The 23,622-nt window shown below is 51.6% G+C and overlaps 1 protein-coding gene across 1 annotated transcript in view; it reads left to right on the top strand.

The window, feature by feature from the left end:
* The first annotated feature begins 6,483 nt into the window (after window positions 1-6,483).
* LOC122551956 (sterol 26-hydroxylase, mitochondrial-like) overlaps window positions 6,484-23,622 on the top strand; it is a 61,827-nt gene continuing 44,688 nt past the window's right edge. Inside the window, exons 1-4 of the mRNA XM_087989411.1 lie at window positions 6,484-6,754; window positions 7,911-8,089; window positions 15,737-15,936; window positions 17,586-17,783. Coding sequence (XP_087845537.1) covers window positions 6,506-6,754; window positions 7,911-8,089; window positions 15,737-15,936; window positions 17,586-17,783 — 826 coding nt within the window. The 5' untranslated portion in view covers window positions 6,484-6,505. The remainder of the gene's footprint in view (window positions 6,755-7,910; window positions 8,090-15,736; window positions 15,937-17,585; window positions 17,784-23,622) is intronic.

The raw sequence follows: 23,622 nt of genomic DNA, 5'->3' as shown, positions 1-23,622 counted from the left end.
AGTGCCGCACTCCCTCAGCACTGACCCTCAGAGAGTGCAGCACTCCCTCAGTACTGACCCTCTGACAGTGCGGCCCTCCCTCAGTACTGACCATCAGAGAGTGCAGCACTCCCTCAGCACTGACCCTCAGAGAGTGCAGCACTCCCACAGTACTGACCCTCGGACAGTGCAGCACTCCCACAGTACTGATTCTCAGAGAGTGCAGCACTCCCTCTGTACTGACCCTCAAAGTGTGCAGCACTCCCTCAGTTCTGACCCTCAGAGAGTGCAGCACTTTCTCAGCACTGACCCTCAGACAGTGCGGCCCTCCCTCAGTACTGCCCCTCAAACAGTGCAGCACTCCCTCAGTACTGACCCTCCAACAATGCGTCGCTCCCTCAGTACTGACCCTCCAACAGTGCAGCACTCCCTCAGTACTGACCTTCCAAGAGTGCGTCGCTCCCTCAGTACTGACCTTCCGACAGTGCAGTACTCACTCAGTACTGACCCTCTGACAGTGTGGCACTCCCTCAGCACGGACCCTCTGTCAGTGCAGCACTCCCTCGGTACTGACCCTACGACAGTGCAGCACTCCCTCAGTACTGACCCTCAGAGAGTGCAGCACAACCTCAGCACTGACCCTCTGACAGTGCAGCATTCCCTCAGTACTGACCCTCAGAGAGTGCAGCACTCCCTCAGTACTGACCCTCTGACAGTGCAGCACTCCCTCAGCACTGACCCTCAGAGAGTGCAGCACTCCCTCAGCACTGACCCTCAGAGAGTGCAGCACTCCCTCAGCACTGACCCTCAGAGAGTGCAGCACAACCTCAGCACTGACCCTCTGACAGTGCAGCATTCCCTCAGTACTGACCCTCAGAGAGTGCAGCACTCCCTCAGTACTGACCCTCGGACAGTGCCGCACTCCCTCAGTACTGACCCTCAGAGAGTGCAGCACTCCCTCAGTACTGACCCTCTGACAGTGCAGCACTCCCTCAGTACTGACCATCAGAGAGTGCAGCACTCCCTCAGCACTGACCCTCAGTGAGTGCAGCACTCCCTCAGTACTGACCGTCTGACAGTGCAGCACTCCCACATTACTAAGCCTCTGACAGTGCCGCACTCCCTCAGTACTGACACTCTAACAGTGCCGCACTCCCTCAGTACTGACACTCTAACGTGCCGCACTCCCTCAGTACTGACCCTCGGACAGTGCAGCACTCCCTCAGTACTGACCCTCAGAGAGTGCAGCACTCCCTCAATACTGACCCTCTGACAGTGCTGACCCTCAGAGAGTGCAGCACTCCCTCAGTACTGACCCTCGGACAGTGCCGCACTCCCTCAGTACTGACCCTCAGAGAGTGCAGCACTCCCTCAGTACTGACCCTCTGACAGTGCAGCACTCCCTCAGCACTGACCCTCAGAGAGTGCAGCACTCCCTCAGTACTGACCCTCTGACAGTGCGGCCCTCCCTCAGTACTGACCCTCTGACAGTGCAGCACTCCCTCTGTACTGACCCTCAGAGAGTGCAGCACTCCCTCAGTACTGACCCTCAGAGAGTGCAGCACTCTCTCAGCACTGACCCTCAGACAGTGCGGCCCTCCCTCAGTACTGCCCCTCTAACAGTGCAGCACTCCCTCAGTACTGACCCTCAGAGAGTGCAGCACTCTCTCAGCACTGACCCTCAGACAGTGCGGCCCTCCCTCAGTACTGCCCCTCTAACAGTGCAGCACTCCCTCAGTACTGACCCTCAGAGAGTGCAGCACTCTCTCAGCACTGACCCTCAGACAGTGCGGCCCTCCCTCAGTACTGCCCCTCTAACAGTGCAGCACTCCGTCAGTACTGACCCTCAGAGAGTGCAGCACTCCCTCAGTACTGACCCTCAGAGAGTGCAGCACTCTCTCAGCACTGACCCTCAGACAGTGCGGCCCTCCCTCAGTACTGCCCCTCTAACACTGCAGCACTCCCTCAGTACTGACCCTCAGAGAGTGCAGCACTCTCTCAGCACTGACCCTCAGACAGTGCGGCCCTCCCTCAGTACTGCCCCTCTAACAGTGCAGCACTCCCTCAGTACTGACCCTCCAACAATGCGTCGCTCCCTCAGTACTGACCCTCCAACAGTGCAGCACTCACTCAGTACTGACCCTCCGACAGTGCAGCACTCCCTCAGTACTGACCTTCCAAGAGTGCGTCGCTCCCTCAGTACTGACCTTCCGACAGTCCAGCACTCACTCAGTACTGACCCTCTGACAGTGTGGCACTCCCTCAGCACTGACCCTCTGTCAGTGCGGCACTCCCTCAGCACTGACCGTCAGAGAGTACAACACTCCCTTAGTACTGACCCTCCGACAGTGCAGCACTCCCTCAGTACTAACCTTCCAAGAGTTCGTCGCTCACTCAGTACTGACCCTCTGACAGTGTGGCACACCCTCAGCACTGACCGTCTGTCAGTGCAGCACTCCCTCAGTACTGACCCTCGGACAGTGCAGCGCTCCCTCAGTACTGACCCTCGGACAGTGCAGCACTCACTCAGTATTGACCCTCAAACAGTGCAGCGCTCCCTCAGTACTGACCCTCTGACAGTGCAGAGCTCCCTCAGTATTGACCCTCTAACTGTGCTGCACTCCCTCAGTACTGACCCTCTGACAGTGCGGCACTCCCTCGGTACAGACCCTACGACAGTGCGGCACTCCCTCAGTCCTGACCCTCTGACAGTGCAGCACTCCCTCAGTACTGACCCTTTGACAGTGCGGCACTCCCTCACTACTGACCCTCTGACAGTGCAGCACTGCCTCGGTACTGACTCTCTGACAATGCGGCACTCCCTCAGTACTGACCCTCTGACAGTGCGTAACTCCCTAGGTACTGACCCACTAACAGTGCCGCACTCCCTCAGTACAGACCTTATAACAGTGCAGCATTCCCTCAGCACTGACCGTCAGAGAGTACAACACTCCCTTAGAACTGACCCTCCGTCAGTGCAGCACTCCCTTAGTACTGACCCTCCGTCAGTGCAGCACCTCCTCAGCACTGACCCTCTGACAGTGCGGCACTCCCTCAGTCCTGACCCTCGGACAGTGCAGCACTCCCTCAGTACTGACCCTCGGACAGTGCGGCACTCCCTCAGCACTGACCCTCAGAGAGTGCAGCACTCCCTCAGTACTGACCCTCAGAGAGTGCAGCACTCCCTCAGTACTGACCCTCAGAGAGTGCAGCACTCCCTCAGCACTGACCCTCAGACAGTGTAGCACTCCCTCAGCACTGACCCTCTGACAGTGCGGCACTCACTCAGTACTGCCCCTCTAACAGTGCAGCACTCCCTCAGTACTGACTCTCCAACAATGCGTCGCTCCCTCAGTACTGACCCTCCAAAAGTGCAGCACTCCCTCAGTACTGACCCTCAGAGAGTGCAGCACTCCATCAGTACTGACCCTCTGACAGTGCAGCACTCCCTCAGTACTGACCATCAGAGAGTGCAGCACTCCCTCAGCACTGACCCTCAGAGAGTGCAGCACTCCCTCAGCACTGACCCTCTGACAGTGCAGCACTCCCTCAGCACTGACCCTCAGAGAGTGCAGCACTCCCTCAGTACTGACCCTCGGACAGTGCAGCACTCCCTCAGTGGAGAAAGTGAGGTCTGCAGATGCTGGAGATCAGAGCTGAAAATGTGTTGCTGGAAAAGCGCAGCAGGTCAGGCAGCATCCAGGGAACAGGAGAATCGACGTTTCGGGCATAAGCCCTTCTTCAGGAATGAGGAAAGTTTGTCCAGCAGGCTAAGATAAAAGGTATGGAGGAGGGACTTGGGGGAGGGGCGTCGGAAATGTGATAGGTGGAAAGAGGTCAAGGTGAGGGTGATAGGTCAGACTGGGGTGGAGGTGGAGAGGTCAGGAAGAAGATTGCAGGTTAGGAAGGCGGTGCTGAATTCGATGGATTTGACTGAGACAAGGTGGGGGGAGGGGAAATGAGGAAACTGGTGAAATCCGAGTTCATCCCTTGTGGTTGGAGGGTTCCTAGGCGGAAGATGAGGCGCTCTTCCTCCAACCGTCGTTTTGTTGTGGTCTGACGATGGAGGAGTCCAAAGACCTGCATATCCTTGGTGGAGTGGGAGGGGGAATTGAAATGTTGAGCTACAGGGTGGTTGGGTTGGTTGGTCCGGGTGTCCCAGAGGTGTTCTCTGAAACGCTCCGCAAGTAGGCGGCCTGTCTCCCCAATATAGAGGAGGCCACATCGGGTGCAGAGGATGCAATAGATAATGTGTGTGGAGGTGCAGGTGAATCTGTGGCGGATATGGAAGTTTCCTTTGGGGCCTTGGAGGGAGGTGAGGGGGGAGGTGTGGGCGCAAGTCTTGCACCTCCTGCGGTTGCAGGGGAAGGTGCCGGGAGTGGAGGTTGGGTTGGTGGGGGGTGTGGATCTGACGAGGGAGTCACGGAGGGAATGGTCTTTACGGAGATCTGACGAGGAAGTCACGGAGGGAGATTCTCCCTCCGTGACTCCCTCGTCAGATCCACACCCCCCACCAACCCAACCTCCACTCCCGGCACCTTCCCCTGCAACCGCAAGAAGTGCAAAACTTGCGCCCACACCTCCCCCTCACCACCCTCCAAGGCCCCAAAGGAAACTTCCATATCCGCCACAGATTCACCTGTACCTCCACACATATCATCTATTGCATCCTCTGCACCCGATGTGGCCTCCTCTATATTGGGGAGACAGGCCGCCTACTTGCGGAGCGTTTCAGAGAACACCTCTGGGACACCCGGACCAACCAACCCAACCACTCTGTGGCTCAACACTTCAATTCCCCCTCCCACTCCACCAAGGATATGCAGGTCTTTGGACTCCTCCATCGCCAGACCACAACAAAACGACGGTTGGAGGAAGAGCGCCTCATCTTCGCCTAGGAACCCTCCAACCACAAGGGATGAACTCGGATTTCACCAGTTTCCTCATTTCCCCTCCCCCCACCTTGTCTCAGTCAAATCCATCGAATTCAGCACCGCCTTCCTAACCTGCAATCTTCTTCCTGACCTCTCCGCCTCCACCCCAGTCTGACCTATCACCCTCACCTTGACCTCTTTCCACCTATCACATTTCCGACGCCCCTCCCCCAAGTCCCTCCTCCATACCTTTTATCTTAGCCTGCTGGACAAACTTTCCTCATTCCTGAAGAAGGGCTTATGCCTGAAACGTCGATTCTCCTGTTCCCTGGATGCTGCCTGACCTGCTGCGCTTTTCCAGCAACACATTTTCAGCACTCCCTCAGTACTGACCCTCTGACAGTGCAGCACTCCCTCAGCACTGACCCTCAGAGAGTGCAGCATTACCTCAGTACTGACCCTCTGACAGTGCAGCAATCCCTCAGCACTGACCCTCTGACAGTGCAGCACTCCCACAGTACTGACCCTCAGAGAGTGCAGCGCTCCCTCAGTACTGACCCTCTGACAGTGAGGCACTCCCTCAGTACTGACCCTCAGAGAGTGCAGCACTCCCTCAGCACTGACCCTCAGAGAGTGCAGCACTCCCTCAGTACTGACCCTCAGAGAGTGCAGCACTCCCTCAGTACTGACCCTCTGACAGTGCAGCACTCCCTCAGCACTGACCATCAGAGAGTGCAGCACTCCCTCAGCACTGACCCTCAGAGAGTGCAGCACTCCCTCAGTACTGACCCTCAGAGAGTGCAGCACTCCCTCAGCACTGACCCTCTGACAGTGTAGCACTCCCTCAGTATTGACCCTCTGACAGTGCAGCACTCCCTCAGCACTAACCCTCTGACAGTGCAGCACTCCCTCAGCACTGGCCCTCTGACAGTGTAGCACTCCCTCAGTACTGACCCTCAGACAGTGCAGCACTCCCTCAGCACTGACCCTCTGACAGTGCAGCACTCCCTCAGCACTGACCCTCAGAGAGTGCAGCACTCCCTCAGCACTGACCCTCTGACAGTGCAGCACTCCCTCAGTACTGACCCTCTGACAGTGCAGCACTCCCTCAGTACTGACCCTCTGACAGTACAGCACTCCCTCAGCACTGACCCTCTGACAGTGCAGCACTCCCTCAGCACTGGCCCTCTGACAGTGCAGCACTCCCTCAGTACTGACCCTCTGACAGTGCAGCACTCCCTCAGCACTGACCCTCTGACAGTGCAGCACTCCCTCAGCACTGACCCTCGGACAGTGCTGCACTCCCTCAGTACTGGCCCTCTGACAGTGCAGCACTCCCTCAGTACTGACCCTCGGACAGGTTAATCGGTTCAGTAGTCTTGAACCAAGAATCTTCATTCAGAGATGTGAATGTGACCCAGGTAAAGGTGACATTCCCAAAAGGGGAGTGATTGGGTGAGTGATGGGAGGATGAGGATGCTATTTGGACAACGGTCAAACCAAGCATGGTAATCTCTTACCATCGAATTCTCAATAACTGTACTGAACCTTTGAGCACTAGGACCCTGGGACAGTCTCTTGGTGGAGATCAGTATATATTGTATGACGTGACAGCCTGTCAGCATTTAATTACAGTTCTTCGTAGGTTGAGAATGTTTCCCGCGATGAGGTCTATGCTGCCCAGGCGAATCTCTGTGCGGTGGGATCGGACAGGTGTCCCATCCTGGCGCTTTACTACCTTTGGTCGCTCTGATGTCAAACACTCCTCAAACTTACCTACATCCACAGAGAGTGCAGCCCTTGGCTACAAACCTGTACACGCTTTACCAGGGACCAGTGGATGGAGCATCGTCTACTGGCTGTTCATCAAGGGTTACTTCCACAAGTTACATCAGCTCCAGGTAAACGGGGAAAGGAAGGCGAGCTCGGGCAGGGGGGAGAGAAGGTGGGGACTTACCTGGGGCAGGGGGAGAGGGACAGAAACACCTGGGGCAGGGGGAGAGGGACAGAAACACCTGGGGCAGGGGGAGAGGGACAGAAACACCTGGGGCAGGGGGAGAGGGACAGAAACACCTGGGGCAGGGGGAGAGGGACAGAAACACCTGGGGCAGGGGGAGAGGGACAGAAACACCTGGGGCAGGGGGAGAGGGACAGAAACACCTGGGGCAGGGGGAGAGGGACAGAAACACCTGGGGCAGGGGATGGGGGAGAGAGACCTGGGGCAGGGGGGGAGAGAGAGGGAGACACCTGGGGCAGGGGGAGGGAGAGGGACACCTGGGGCAGGGGGAGGGGGAGATACCTGGGGCGGGGGGGAGAGAGAGAGAGAGACACTTGGGGCAGGGGGCGGGAGAGGGACACCTGGGGCGGGGGGGAGAGAGAGAGAGACACCTGGGGCAGGGGGAGGGAGAGGGACACCTGGGGCAGGGGCAGGGGGAGAGAGAGACATCTGGGGTGGGGGGGAACAGTCTTGGGACTGTCCTGGGGCAGGGAGAGACTCATCTGGAGAGCAGAGAGTAAGACTGGGGACTCAGGTGGGAGAGGTGAAGGGGGAGGGAGGGTTCCCTTCACTCCCTCATAGGCTGGCAATTTGTTGGAAGTCCCTATCTATTTTACCAATGTCCTTGAGGGAAGGAAATCTGCCGACCTTACCTGGTCTGGAATGTATGTGACTCCAGACCGACTGCCGTCCCTTCACTGCTCTGTGAAATGTCCTGAAAAACACCATTTCAAAGGGGCAGTTGGGGATGGCAGTGAGTGTAGGTGCCATCAGCAAGACCCATGTCCCAAAGAAATGACAGAAACCACGTACAGGGTTACAGTTAAATGTCGGAGATTGGCATTAAGTGCAAATGCTCACAGAGCTAGCACAAGCTGTGGGCTGAATGGCCTTCTTCTTTATTGTAATGACCTTGTGATCCCGAATACTATCCCCTAAAAGAATATGAACCTGTGAGTTATTGTAGTTCACTTTTGTAACTAAATACGAAATGAAGTTAAAAGTATTTGTGGAGCAAAAGTTCTGTTTGTAAAGCTAATCACTAACATTTATTCTGTTAGATAATAGAACACAATAGGTTTGGGCCGTTATGGAGAACGGGGGCCTTCGTGAATGTGGCTGACAACCGCTTGATTGAACAGGTTTTGCGTCAGGAAGGAAAGTATCCCGAGAGGCTGGTGGGGAGTATCTGGGCAGAGCAACGAAAGGTGCAGGGACTGGCAAATGGTATCATTACTGCGTAAGTTATCCTGAACCTCACTATCATGAAATGTAAGCAGAAAACGCTGGAGAAACTCAGAGGGTCTGACAGCAACCATAAGCGACGACAGAATAAGCTCAGTTCCAGAACAGGATGACCAGACTCGAAACTTATAGAGGTTTACAAAATTATGAGGGGCATGGATAGGGTAAATAGTCAAAGTCTTTTCCCTGGGGTGGGGGAGTCCAGAACTAGAGGGCATAGGTTTAGGGTGAGAGGGGAAAGATATAAAAGAGACCTAAGGGGCAACTTTTTCATGCAGAGGGTGGTATGTGTATGAAATGAGCTGCCAGAGGAAGTGGTGGAGGCTGATACAATTACAGCATTTAAATGGATGGGTATATGAGCGGGAGGGGTTTGGAGGGATATGGGCCGGGTGCTGGCAGGTGGGACTAGATTGGGTTGGGATATCTGGTCAGCATGGACGGGTTGGACCGAAGGGTCTGTTTCCATGCTGTACATCTCCATGACTCTATGACGTTGACTCTGCTTTCTCTCCGCACAGATGCAGCCAGACCTGCTGAGTTTCTCCAGAAATGTCTATGTTTTGCTTCTGTTCTACAGATTTAGCGGTTGTTTGTTTTCTGTCAGTGGGAATGAGCTACACAGAGCTGGTAAAGTAAATATTGCTGAGTAATTAAGGCTGTTGTTACCAGGAAGCATTTGGCAAGTACAGAGTTTGGTTTGTGTGAATGTGTGGGCCATTGGGCGGGGCAACTTATTATAAAAGATTAAATTCATTCTGTTAAGGTCGTGCCAAACTAACTTCACATATCTGGTTCCCTTATCTCATGAAGATCATATCTAGTTTCTCAAATGCACGCACAGATACACACACATCTACACGCATACCTGGGGGTTGAGGGGGTGGAGGTTGCATGGATGGGATCATGACGAAGGCTGGGGACGTGAGGGGTGAGGGTAGAAGGACTCCCCATTGCTGCATAACCCCTCCTGCCATTTCCCAGTGGCTGAGAAGAGCTCGCACCGGGTGGTGGGGGTGGGGTTGGGGGAGGGTGTGCAGCTCTTTCACCCTGAGGCTAATTGAAGGACTGTTTTGGCCACCATTGGCAGTTCAGCAGTGACAGGTGAGCCGTCTACTGCAAGGGCAAAACAGCCTGTCCCTCCCCATGCACACCCTCCCTGTGAACTCTGGCTGTGGGGCTGGGGGAGTGCAGTCATTGGTAGTCACCTGGCTGGCCCACCTCACTGTCCCTGGCACAGTGCCCCAATAGACCTCCATGAAAACATACTGGTTTCTGCCTGGCTTGCTGTGTTTTTCCAGCCTCCTGCCCTGTCTACCTTGGATTCCAATATCTGCAGTTTTTTTCTGTCTCTAACCAAGTTTGTTCCACTGTGACGTCTCCACTTTGAAGAAGTTCTCTGCCTCCCTCAGGCGCGCACTCAGTGAGTCCCTTTCTCACTGCCACAGCACTGTCACCTCCTCAGCCTTGCAGGACATTGCTTAGGCCACGCTGGGAATATTGTGTGCAATTCTGGTCTCACTGCTATAGGAACGACATTGTGTGACTTGAAAGGGTTCCGAAAAGATTTACAAGAATGTTGCTAGGGTTGGAGAGTTTGAGCTACAGGGACAGGCTGAACAGGCTGGGGCTGTTTTCCCTGGAGCGTCGGAGGCTGAGGGTCACTTTATAGAGGTTTATAAAATTAGGAGGAGCATGGATAGGATAAATAGACAAGGTCTTTTCCCTGGGAGTCTGAAACTAGAGGGCGCAGGTTTAGGGTGAGAGGGGAATGATATAAAAGAGACCTAAGGGGCACCTTTTTCACGCAGAGGGTGGTATGTGTATGGACTGAGCTGCCAGAGGAAGTGGTGGAGGCTGGTACAATTGCAACATTTAAGAGGCATTTGGATGGGTATATGAATAGGGAGGGTTTGGAGGGATATGGGCCAGGTGCTGGCAGGTGGGACTAGATTGGGTTGGGATATCTGGTCGACATGGACGGGTTGGACCGAAGGGTCTGTTCCTGTGCTGTGCCTCTCTGTGGCTCTATGTTATGATCAGAAAAACAAAGTACTGCTGATTGTTGGAATCAGAAACAAAATTAGAAGTTGCTGGAAAAACTCAGCACGTCTGGCAGCATCTGTGAGCAGAAAGCTGAGTTAATGTTTCAGGTGCAATGATCCTTCTTCAGTTCTGAACTGTCACTCTCAATAAACCAGGGCAAAAATTATCTACTTCCAATACCGTGATGTTTACTGCATTCTTCTGTCCAATTATTACATTTTGTAAGAATTTATTTACCTCGGTGTAAATAAACCTGTTCAGTCGAATGGTTACACAAAATATCGACAGTTAATTTAATTTCGAGTCAATTTCTCCTGAAATACCATGACCTACTGTCATGTCCTGGTAATCCCAATGTGGGTGTGAGTGAGAAAGCTCTCTTCTGCTAAGTTCTATTTAAGACAAAATTGCAATGTTATGTGAGTGATTGATGCTGTAAATAAACTATAACAGTGATATGTATACCCCCTTGCGTTGTGTTTCCATAACGTAGTGTGTGATTTTACATTAATTGTATGGGAGCCTCTTGATTATTCAGAATATTTGATCAATCAGCACAGTCCTGGTCGTTTAGGTGCTGGATAATGAAAGGTTTACTGTATTGTGAAGGAGAGTGATGAGAGAGGACAGAGGCTGCTGGAATGGGCAAACACTTTGCAGATGAGATTTAATGTTGAGAATTACAAAATGATTAATTTCGGTTGGCAGGGCGATACTAGCTGGCAGATACAGTTGTAAAGTGGGTGGAGGAGCAGAAATCCCCTGGGATGTTTATTCAGACAAACAAATGTGGCTAACAGGGTGAAAAGTAGACAGGCAGGAGGCTGGAGGAACACAGCAAGCCAGGCAGCATCAGGAGGGACAGGCAGGAGGCTGGGGGAACACAGCAAGGCAGGCAGCATCAGGAGGGACAGGCAGGAGGCTGGGGGAACACAGCAAGCCAGGCAGCATCAGGAGGGACAGGCAGGAGGCTGGGGGAACACAGCAAGGCAGGCAGCATCAGGAGGTGGGGAAGATGACGTTTTGGCTGTAACCCTTCATGATGCTGCCTGCCTTGCTGTGTTCTCCCAGCCTCCTGCCTGACCCTCCTGATGCTGCCTGCCTTGCTGTGTTCCCCCAGCCTCCTGCCTGTCCCTCCTGATGCTGCCTGCCTTGCTGTGTTCCCCCAGCCTCCTGCCTGTCCCTCCTGATGCTGCCTGGCTTGCTGTGTTCCCCCAGCCTCCTGCCTGTCTCTCCTGATGCTGCCTGCCTTGCTGTGTTCTCCCAGCCTCCTGCCTGACCCTCCTGATGCTGCCTGCCTTGCTGTGTTCCCCCAGCCTCCTGCCTGTCCCTCCTGATGCTGCCTGCCTTGCTGTGTTCCCCCAGCCTCCTGCCTGTCCCTCCTGATGCTGCCTGGCTTGCTGTATTCCTCCAGCCTCCTGCCTGTCCCTCCTGATGCTGCCTGCCTTGCTGTGTTCCCCCAGCCTCCTGCCTGTCTCTCCTGATGCTGCCTGCCTTGCTGTGTTCTCCCAGCCTCCTGCCTGACCCTCCTGATGCTGCCTGCCTTGCTGTGTTCCCCCAGCCTCCTGCCTGTCCCTCCTGATGCTGCCTGCCTTGCTGTGTTCCCCCAGCCTCCTGCCTGTCCTTCCTGATGCTGCCTGCCTTGCTGTGTTCCCCCAGCCTCCTGCCTGTCCCTCCTGATGCTGCCTGCCTTGCTGTGTTCCCCCAGCCTCCTGCCTGTCTCTCCTGATGCTGCCTACCTTGCTGTGTTCCCCCAGCCTCCTGCCTGTCCCTCCTGATGCTGCCTGCCTTGCTGTGTTCCCCCAGCCTCCTGCCTGTCTCTCCTGATGCTGCCTACCTTGCTGTGTTCCCCCAGCCTCCTGCCTGTCCCTCCTGATGCTGCCTGCCTTGCTGTGTTCCCCCAGCCTCCTGCCTGTCCCTCCTGATGCTGCCTGCCTTGCTGTGTTCCCCCAGCCTCCTGTCTGTCCCTCCTGATGCTGCCTGCCTTGCTGTGCTCCCCCAGCCTCCTGCCTGTCCCTCCTGATGCTGCCTGCCTTGCTGTGTTCCCCCAGTCTCCTGCCTGTCCCTCCTGATGCTGCCTACCTTGCTGTGTTCCCCCAGCCTCCTGCCTGTCCCTCCTGATGCTGCCTGCCTTGCTGTGTTCCCCCAGCCTCCTGCCTGTCTCTCCTGATGCTGCCTACCTTGCTGTGCTCCCCCAGCCTCCTGCCTGTCCCTCCTGATGCTGCCTGCCTTGCTGTGTTCCCCCAGCCTCCTGCCTGTCCCTCCTGATGCTGCCTGCCTTGCTGTGTTCCCCCAGCCTCCTGCCTGTCTACTTTGGATTCCAGAATCTGCAGTTTTTTTGGCTCTAACTAAATCAGGGCGAAAAGGAAGTTAAAAAGGCACATGGGATTCTGGACATTATAAACAGGGCTACAGTGTTACAGAAGCAACATTATAAAACATTGATTCAGCCTTAACTGGAGAATCAAGCCCAATATCTCTGGAAAGATGTGAATGCCTGAGAGGACGTGATGATCATTTATGAGATTATTACCAGGAAAGAAGGATTTGCCTTCATTAGGAAAAGCCAGGGCTCTCTTCCATGGTGAGCGAGTTAGTGGAGGTGTTGGGGAATGATGAGGGGCCTAGACAGTATAGCCAGGGGAATATGTCCCCATGAGCAGAAGGATTGACAATCACTTGTCATTGATTTAAGGTGATTGGCAAAACAAGCATTGGGAACATTTCGCAAAGTGAAAGATTAGTGTTTGGAGCACACTGTCTGAGAGTGTGGGGGGAGGGAGGTTCACTCGAAGGGTTAGGGTCTGGGGTGTACTGTCTGAGAGTGTGGGGGGAGGGAGGTTCACTCGAAGGGTTAGGGTCTGGGGTGTACTGTCTGAGAGTGTGGGGGGAGGGAGGTTCACTCGAGGGGTTAGGGTCTGGGGTGTACTGTCTGAGAGTGTGGGGGGGAGGGAGGTTGACTCGAGGGGTTATGGGCTGCAGTGTACTGTCTGAGAGTGTGGGGGGGAGGGAGGTTGACTCGAAGGGTTAGGGTCTGGGGTGTACTGTCTGAGAGTGTGGGGGGAGGAGGGAGGTTCACTCGAGGGGTTAGGGGCTGGAGTGTACTGTCTTAGAGTGTGGGGGGGAGGGAGGTTGACTCGAGGGGTTAGGGTCTGGGGTGTACTGTCTGAGAGTGTGGGGGAGGAGGGAGGTTGACTCGAGGGGTTAGGGGATGCAGTGTACTGTCTGAGAGTGTAGGGGGAAGGGGAGGTTCACTCGAGGGGTTAGGGGCTGCAGTGTACTGTCTGAGAGTGTGGGGGGAGGGAGGTTCACTCGAGGGGTTAGGGTCTGGAGTGCACTGTCTGAGAGTGTGGGGGGCGGGAGGTTGACTCGAAGGGTTGGGGTCTGGAGTGTATTGTCTGAGAGTGTGGGGGGAGGGAGGTTCACTCGAAGGGTTAGGGTCTGGGGGTGTACTGTCTGAGAGTCTGGGGGGAGGGAGGTTCACTCGAGGGGTTAGGGGCTGGAGTGTACTGTCTGAGAGTGTGGGGGGAGGGGGAGGTTCACTCAAGGGGTTAGGGTCTGGAGTGTACTGCCTGAGAGTGTGGGGGGAGGGGGAGGTTCACTCGAGGGGTTAGGGTCTGGAGTGTACTGCCTGAGAGTGTGGGGGAGGGGGAGGTTCACTCGAGGTGTTAGGGTCTGGAGTGTACTGTCTGAGAGTGTGGGGGAGGAGGGAGGTTCACTCGAGGTGTTAGGGTCTGGAGTGTACTGTCTGAGAGTGTGGGGGAGGAGGGAGGTTCACTCGAGGGGTTAGGGTCTGGAGAGTGTGGGGGGAGGGAGGTTCAATGACAGATTTCAGAAAGGTGTTGTAATAACCACCACAATAGAAAGGTGATGTTTTTCAAGGCCGTGGCTGGGGAGAGGGAACTACATTTGTTCTGTTGCACAGAGCGAGCACAGAGACGGCAGGCGTAACAATCTCTCTCTGGGTCGGAACTATTTTCTGATTCTGGAATAATGGGTTTTAGAATAATCAAACCTCCAAATGAGCAGGGTATAGGTCTTCAACTGCAAATAAGTGATGGTTATAATGAAATTCTTACTCCAAAATACAATACTTATATTTTACATCTTTTTTAGCTCTAAATACATCTTTTAAAATACATCTTTTTTTTTAGCTCTAACTCCCTCTTAAATACATCTGTGCTATTTAATGTGATCATTTTGTAGTCATGAATTTTCTTTACTTTCTGACTAAATGTGTGACTCCTGACTTTCACACTGGATTTTATTTGTGACTAACTTACATTTACTGCTCTCTGTTTCAGGGCTCTCCCTCAAACGGAAACATTCTCCCCGCTTTCACTCAATTAAACACCTTGAGAAGTTTAAAGATGTCTATCAGATCAGAGTTCCAACCTCTTCAGTCTTTCTAAGAGTTCATACCTTTTAATAACGTTTCCAGTGTCTCGGTGATCCTTTTATACCATGGAATCCAGAGCTGTGCAGAATAACTCTGAGTCTGGTCTAAACAAGATTCTACATCAGGTTAAAGCCCAGTCCTTAATTTGCCGATTTTTCTTTTTTCTATCTTACTAACTTGTGTCCCCACTTTTAGCGATTTGTGAATCTTTTTCTCTGAAGAGGTTATGGTCTAGTACTATCATCTTAAAAACCCAGGGAATGTTCTGGGGACCCACCCCAGCAGATGACGGAATTTGAATTCAATAACAATTTGAGATTAAGAGTCTAATGATGACCATGAATCCATTGTCAATTGTCGGAAAAGCCTATCTGGGTCACTAATGCCCGTTAGGGAAGGAAACCGCCATCCTTACCTGGTCTGGCCTACACGTGACTCCAGACCCACAACCAATGTGGTTAACTCTTAACCGCCCTCTGGATAATTGGCAATAAATACTGGCCTGGACAGTGATATCCTCGTCCTGTCATTTAAAAATTGATCAGGTTTATTAAAATTTTAATTTGCAAAGAGCAACATTGCACCTAAATAAGACCATAAGGGATGGAAGCAGAGCAAGACCATTCAGCCCATTGACTCTGCTCTACCATTCAATGAGATCATAGAATCCCTACAGTGTGGACGCAGGCCATTTGGACCATCAAGTCCATACTGACCCTCTGAAGAGCATCCCACCCACCTTCTACCCTATCCCTGCATTTCCCATGGTTAATCCACCAAGCCTGCGCATCACAGACAATTATCCCATGGCCAATCAACCTAACATGCACACCTTTGGACTGTGGGAGAAAACCAGAGTACCCGGAGGAAACCCACGAAGAGAATGTGCAAACTCCCCACAGACAGTTGCCTGAGGCTGGAATCGAACCCAGGTCCCTGATGCTGTGAGGCAGTAGTGCTAACCACTGAGCTATCAGCTCAGGTCACGGTACACCTGATAATCCTCAACTCCACTTTCCTGCCTTTTCCCCCTAACCCTTTGATTCCCCTTCCTGATTAAATATCTGGCTGTCACAGCCTTGAATATACTTAATGACCATAACGTGTTGTAATGCTTTGTTGATTCCATCATGTTAAGAAGCAGCTGTGAACCAATCAATGATCTCCTTAAGTCTCCCTGGTCTTTCGCCCCCTCAGGGAGGGTGAGGAATGGTACAGACTGCGGACCTTGCTCAATGAAAAGATGCTGAAGCCACAGGATGCTCTGCTGTATCAGGGCGTTATCAATGAGGTGTTAACTGATTTTATTGACCGAATCCAGAGACTGCGCTTGGCGAGTGAATCTGGGGTCACGGTGCACAACATTACAACGGAACTGCAGAAGTACACCTTTGAAGGTGAGGCCACTGCTGGGTTATCAGACCGTGATGTTGTTAGGGGCAGGTTGGGGGAGGGTGGAATGAGGCTAGGGGCTGTTTTCCCACGAATCCAACTGAGTTATTTTCAGGGCAGGGAGAAACTATCTTGTTGATAGTTTACATCCTGAGTGATTGGGATGATAGTGGATGTAGGATTGTTCGCTGAGCTGGAAGGTTCATTACCAGACGTTTTGTTACCCTCCTAGGTAACATCTTCACTGGGCCTCAGACGAAGCAATGCTGAAAATTCCTGCTTTCTATTTATATGTTTGGGTTTCTTTGGGTTTGTGATGTCATTTCCTGCGGTGATATTATTTCCTGTGGAGAAGTCACTTCCTCTTCCTTTTCTCAGGGGGTGGTAGATGAGGTCTAGCCTTTGTGTTTGTTGATAGAGTTCCGGTTGGAATGCCATGCTTCTAGGAATTCTCGTGCGTGTCTTTGTTTAGCCTGTCCTAGAATGGATGTGTTGTCCCAGTCAAAGTGGTGTTCTTCCTCCTCCATATGTGAGGATACTAGTGAGAGAGGGTCATGTTGTTTTGTGGCTAGTTGATGTTTATGTATCCTGGTGGCTAGTTTTCTGCCTTTTTTTTGTCCAATGTAGTGTTTGTTACAGTGTAAGAAAAGGAACAGGAAGTGACTTCACCACAGGAAATAACATCACCACAGGAAATGACATCACCAACCCAAAGAAACCCAAACACATAAATAGAAAGCAGGAATTTTCAGTATTGCTTCGCCTGAGGCCCACTGAAGATGTTACCTAGTAGGGTAATGAAATGTCTGGAAATGAACCTTCCAGCTCAGCGAACAAACCTACATCCACTGTGGGTGGCACAGTGGTTAGCACTGCTGCCTCACAGCGCCAGAGACCCGGGTTCAATTCCCGCCTCAGGCGACTGACTGTGTGGAGTTTGCACATTCTCCCCGTGTCTGCGTGGGTTTCCTCCGGGTGCTCCAGTTTCCTCCCACAGTCCAAAGATGTGCAGGTCAGGTGAATTGGCCATGCTAAATTGCCCGTAGTGTTCAGCAAAAAGGGGTACATGTAGGGGTATGGGTGGGTTGCGCTTCGACGGGTCGGTGTGGACTTGTTGGGCGGAAGGGCCTGTTTCCACACTGTAAGTAATCTAATCTAATCAAAACCTCAACCTGAGCTACAAATCTTCTCAAAACTGGCTGTGATGATAGTGGCATATGGGTAATGGACACAAAGGTCCCAATCTAATATTCTGAGTTTGAAGGGAATCAAGAGTTCTGGGGAATGGGAGGATGTGGTGGAGGCTGGTACAATTGCAACATTTAAGAGGCATTTGGATGGATATATGAATCGGAAGGGTTTGGAGGGATATGGGCCGGGTGCTGGCAGGTGAGACTAGATTGGGTTGGGATATCTGGTCAGCATGGACAAGTTGAGGAGTTGAGGATTATCAGATCAGACATCAAAGCGCTGAATGAAAGAGCAGACTAAATGGGCTGAATGGCCTACTTCTGCTCCTATGTCTTAATGGGTTGTTTGTTGGGTGTTCCCCCTCTCTTTAATGTAAGGTAATGTGTCAATTTAATCAACTATCTAGTGAGGCAGTGGCTGGTTCTTGGTGAGAGCTAATAGTGATGCTTCTCTTGTTGAACAGCGATTGCTGCCATCTTGCTTGAGATCCGCATGGGCTGTCTGCAGGAGAAGATTCCAGAAGAAACACAGAAATTCATCGCTGCTGTCACAACAATGTTCCGTTCGCTGGTCTACTGCGAATATTTACCAAGGTGGACAAGGAACTGGCTGCCATTTTGGAAGCAGTACCTTCAGGCCTGGGATGACATGTTTGACTTTGGTACGAGGAATCTCTTTGCATCTCAGAAATCCATTGTTGGTGACATCAGATGCAGAAATATCTCATTTTAAAACTCATACCCTCATTTTCAAAACCCTCATGGTCTAGTCATAGCATTTTAAAGGGCCAAAGGAGGCCGTTCAAACCATCGAGTCTGTACCAGCGCCTGAAAGAGCTAACCTCCCAGCTAGTCCCATTCTCTGTAACCCCCTCAAAAGCTTTCTCTATTGAAGCCTTCCCCACTCTCCCAGGCAGCGCATTCCAAATCCTAGCAACGCTCTCCGAGGAAAGGAGTTTCTCCTCAGAGGGTGGTAAGTGTATGGAATGAGCTGCTAGAGGATGTGGTGGAGGCTGGTACAATTGCAACATTTAAGAGGCATTTGGATGGGTATATCAATAGGAAGGGTTTGGAGGGATATGGGCCGGGTGCTGGCAGGTGGGACTAGATTGGGTTGGGATATCTGGTCGGCATGGACGGGTTGGACCGAAGGGTCTGTTTCCGTGCTGTACATCTCTATGACTCTATGACTCTACCTCACTCCGAGTTCTTGCTGACAATCTTGAAAGTGTGACCCCTAGTTACTGACATACCGACTAGTGGAAATAAAATACCCTTCTTTACTCTGTCAAAACTGTTCATCATTTTGAACACCTTTCTAAGGTCATCATGATCTTCTCTGCTCCAAGGAGAATAAGCCCAATCTCTCTGATCTTTCCCTGTATCTCAAGTCCTTCTTTACTGGGATCATTCCAGGAAATCCCCTTTGTACTCTCTCCAGGGCTTTACCATCCTTCCTTAAATAAAGTGCCCAGATCTGAACACGCTGCTCCAAACGTGGCCTGACCAAAAATGTGGCATCACTTCCTTGCTTTTACATTCAATGCCTCTATTTATAAACACAAGCGTCCCTGCCATTTCCTACTGCCTCAGGCTCAGTTAACACTCCCTGTGTTCCTCTCCTCTGCCCTCGAGACTGTTAAAAACCATACAACACCAGGTTATGGTCCAACAGGTTTAATTGGAAGCACACTAGCTTTCGGAGCGACGCTCCTTCATCAGGTGGTTGTGGAGGGCTCGATCCTAACACACAGAATTTATAGCAAAAATTTACAGAGTGATGTAACTGAAATTAATCACAATGCAACTGTCCCTCTGGCTGCCTGGGCTGTAAGCTCTTGCATTCCCTCTGTTAACCTTGCCACCTCACTCTGCTTTTTAATATGCTCCTTAAAACCGATCTCTTTGACCCAGCTGGGGACTACTTGTTCTAATATCTCAAGTGCATTGTCTTGGGGGTGATGTTGCTCCAGGTCTGTTTGCAGACACCAACAATCTAATGGCAGCACATGTTTAGATCAGAGTGGTGCTGGAAAAGCACAGCAGGTCAGTCAGCATCCGAGGAGCAGGAAAATCAATGTTTTGGGCAAAAGCCCTTCATCAGGAATAGAGGCAGAGTGCCTGAAGGGTGGAGAGATAAATGAGAGGGGGTGGGGGGGTGGTGCTGGGGAGAAAGTAGCAAAGAGTATAATAAGTGAATGGGGGTGGGGATGGAGGTGATAGGTCAGAGGGGAGGGTGGGGGAAGGTAGCAAAGAGTACAATGGGTGAATGGGGGTGGGGATGGAAGTGATAGGTCAGAGGGGAGGGTGGGGCGGATAGATGGGAAGGGAGGTTGACAGGTAGGACAGGTCATGAGGACAGTGCTGAGCTGATGACAGCACATGCTCATTCTCAATTATCCAACTGCACAGAATTGACCCCCAACATCTATAACCATAACCAACCTCTATGCTTGCTCTGACTGCAACCTCATCATCTGTTTAAATTAATCTCACCAGTTACTCTCATATTCTGTAAATTTCCCTTTTTATCAACCTTTGATAGCCCTTCACTGGTTTCTAAAATATTCCCAATCCTCAGGTTTACCACTATTCTTTGCAACTTTAAAATCTCTACATTAATTTAATGCAAACCTGAATACGTAACAAATATATCTTTCTTGCTGAACTTTTGCCTTTTAATGGAATGTATTTGTGTGGAATATTTTAAATTGTTTTTTTAAATGCTTCCCACTCTTTATTTATTTCCATACCTAAAGTTTGTTTTCCAATCTCCCCTCCATACTGACAATATGGTTCATTTACCATTTTTGTTTGTGACTGAAATATGAAAATTTCAATCTTAATGTGGTATTACTTTGTGTTATGAAGACTATTTAGGGGTGGCACGGTTGCTCAGTGGTTAGCACTGCTGCCTCACAGCGCCAGGGACCCGGGTTCAATTCAAGCTTCGGGCGTCTGTCTGTGTGGAGTTTGCACATTCTCCCCGTGTCTGCGTGGGTTTCCTCCGGGTGCTCGGTTTCCTCCCACAATCCAAAAGATGTGTAGGTTAGGTGAATTGGCCAAGCTAAATTGCCCGTAGTGATAGGTATGTTAGCTGAGGTAAACATAGGCTAGGGGAATGGGTCTGGGTGGGTTACTCTTCGGAGTGTCGGTGTGGACTAGTTGGGCCAAAGGGCCTGTTTCCATACTGTAGGGAATCTAATCTAATCTAATCTAGTATTTCCTAGTGGAGGTTTACTATGAGGTTGCTAATTATTACACAACACTCTATCTAAAATAGCTTTATTCTTGCCTTGTTGACAATATATTGTTGCAGGAAACTTAACAGTACAGCCATGATGGACCAAAGGGTTTCCTCTCTGCTGCTATGAATTCTACAAAATTATCTTCCACCACCCTCGCCAATTTTACCTGTGCAGAGTTTTTGAACATTAGCTGTTCCCTTTACTAATACATTACCTTTGGTACAAGCTCTGATAATGTCTTGTTCAATGGAGAAATTTAGCAAGTCTGGCAGCATCTGTGGAGAGAAAGCAAAGCTAATGTTTAAGGTCCAGAGACCCTTGTTCTGAAGAAGGATCGTTGGACTTGAAACATTAACTCTGCTTTCTCTCCACAGAGTCTAGATTAGAGTGGTGCTGGAAAAGCACAGCAGGTCAGGCAGCATCCGAGGAGCAGGAAAATCGACGTTTCGGGCAAAAACCCTTCATCAGGAATAGAGGCAGAGAGCCTGAAGGGTGGAGAGATAAATGAGAGGGGGGTGGGGGGCTGGAGAGAAGGTAGCATAGAGTACAATAAGTGAATGGGGGTGGGGATGGAGGTGATAGGTCAGAGAGGAGGGTGGGGGAAGGTAGCAAAGAGTACAATAAGTGAATGGGGGTGGGGATGGAGGTGATAGGTCAGAGTGGAGGGTGGGGGAAGGTAGCAAAGAGTACAATAGGTGAATGGGGGTGGGGATGGAGGTGATAGGTCAGAGTGGAGGATGGGGGAAGGTAGCAAAGAGTACAATAGGTGAATGGGGGTGGGGATGGAGGTGATAAGTCAGAGGGGAGGGTGGAGTGAATAGATGGGAAGGGAGATTGGCCAGTAAGACCGCTCATGGGGACAGTGCTGAGCTGGAACTTCTCTCCATAGACACTGCAGACCTGCTGTTTCTCCAGGAATTTCTCTTTTTGTTTTAGATTTCCAACATCTGCAAATGTTTTATTTTACTGCCTTGTTCAATGTTGTGTCCAGGAGTATAACTAAAGTTAGAGGGCCAGTTGCTTTTCCTAATCTCCATCCATATTGTTAATACTTCCTTACATCCTAAGCTAAGATCATTTCTCACTTATGTAACTTGACATCATACTTAATTATCAGGGCTACCTTCAGCTTGTTACATTCAGCTTGTCTTTTCAATGTTTATTTAGCAACCTCGGACACATTATAACCAGGTCTCTGTGATGGCAATTGGATCTGAAGCATTCATCTCATTTTGTGTTACTAGTTCATTTAGGGTATTGTGGATGTTACTTATTTTCTAACAATATGATGCTGGAGATCTGAAATGTGGCTCTTTAGAAGAATATTGAATTCTGTTTTTCTCTCTCCACACGTGCTGACAGACCTGCTGAGTTGTTCCAGCATTTCTGCTTTTATTTCAGTCTCACTCTGTGCTGCACTGATCATGTTAAACTCTCTTCCTGTACCATTCAGCTTGACTTTATCTGCAATTTAATTGAATTTATTGTCACGTGTCCCGAGGCACAGTTAAAAGCTTTGTCTTGTGAGCAATACAGGCGGATCACAGAGTTAAGTCACATAGATAGTAAATAATAGGTAAACAGCAGCAAAAACAAAAACACAGATACAGGTGAATGTTAAGAGTTTGTGAGTCCATTCAGTATTCTGTTGAAACTTTATTGCTGGAACAGCACAGCAGGTCAGGCAGCATCCAGGGAACAGGAGATTCGACGTTTCGGGCACAGGCCCTTCTTCAGGAATGAGCAGAGAGTGTTCAGCAGGAGAAGATAAAAGGTAGGGAGGAGGGACTTGGAGGAGGGGAGTTGGAAATGTGATAGGTGGAAAGAGGTCAAGGTGAGGGTGATAGGTCGGAGTAGGGTGGAGGCGGAGAGGTCAAGAAGAAGACTGCAGGTCAGGAAGGCGGTGCCGGGCTGGAAGGATCCGGCTGAGACAAGGTGGGGGGAGGGGGGATGAAGAAACTGGTGAAGTCCAAGTTCATCCCCTGCGGTTGGAGGGTTCCCAGTCGGAAGATAAGACGCTCCTCCTCCGACCGTCGGGTTGTTGTGGTTTGGCGGTGGATGAGTCCAATGACCTGCATATCCTCGGTGGAGTGGGAGGGGGAGTTGAAATGCTGTGCCACAGGTTGGTTGGGTTGGTTCGTCCGGGTGGCCCAGAGGTGCTCCCTGAATCGCTCCGCAAGTAGGCGGCCTGTCTCCCCAATATAGAGGAGGCCACACCGGCTGCAGCGGATGCAGTAGATGATGTGGGTGGAGGTGCAGGTGAATCTGTGGCGGATATGGAAGTTTCCCTTGGGGCCTTGGAGAGAAGTGAGGGGGGAGGTGTGGGCGCAAGTGTTGCACCTCCTGCGGTTGCAAGGGAAGGTGCCGGGAGTGGTGGTTGGGTCGGTGGGGGGTGTGGATCTGACAAGGGAGTCGCGGAGGGAGTGGTCTCTACGGAAAGCTGATAGGGGAGGGGAGGGAAATATATCCTTGGTGCTGGGGTCTGTTTGGAGGTGGCGGAAGTGACGGCGGATGATGCGCTGTACATGGAGATTGGTGGGGTGGTAGGTGAGGACCAGTGGGGTTCTGTCCTGGTGGCGGTTGGAGGGGCGGGGCTCAAGGGCGGAGGAGCGGGAAGTGGAGGAGATGCGGTGGAGGGCACCGTCGACCACGTCGGGGGGGAAATTGCGGTCCTTGAAGAAGGAGGCCATCTGTGTTGTACGTATTTTGAACTGGTCCTCCTGGGAGCAGATGCGGCGGAGACGAAGGAATTGGGAGAATGGGATGGCGTTTTTACAGGGGGCAGGATGGGAGGAGGTGTAGTCCAGGTAGCTGTGGGAGTCGGTAGGTTTGTAGTAGATGTCCGTGTTGATTCGGTCGCCTGAGATAGAAACAGAAAGGTCTAGGAAGGGGAGGGAGGAGTCCGAGACTGTCCAGGTGAATTTGAGGTCGGGGTGGAAGGTGTTGGTGTAGTGGATGAACTGTTCAACCTCCTCGTGGGAGCACGAGGTAGCGCCGATACAGTCATCAATGTAGCGAAGAAAAAGATGGGGGGTGGGGCCAGTGTAGTTGCGGAAGATGGATTGTTCCACATACCCTACGAAGAGGCAGGCATAGCTGGGGCCCATGCGGGTGCCCATGGCTACTCCTTTTGTTTGGAGAAAGTGGGAGGATTGGAAAGAAAAGTTGTTCAGGGTGAGGACCAGTTCGGTCAGTCGAAGGAGGGTGTCGGTGGAAGGGTACTGGGTGGCATTCTAACAACATTAGGGTAGAA

This window comes from Chiloscyllium plagiosum, unplaced genomic scaffold (assembly GCF_037043375.1).
Source record: "Chiloscyllium plagiosum isolate Xiang-an unplaced genomic scaffold, Cpla_swu_hap1 HiC_scaffold_7, whole genome shotgun sequence".
Lineage (NCBI taxonomy): Eukaryota > Metazoa > Chordata > Chondrichthyes > Orectolobiformes > Hemiscylliidae > Chiloscyllium > Chiloscyllium plagiosum.
Note: the sequence above shows the minus strand (reverse complement) of the source record. Positions and strands in the feature narration are given on the sequence as shown.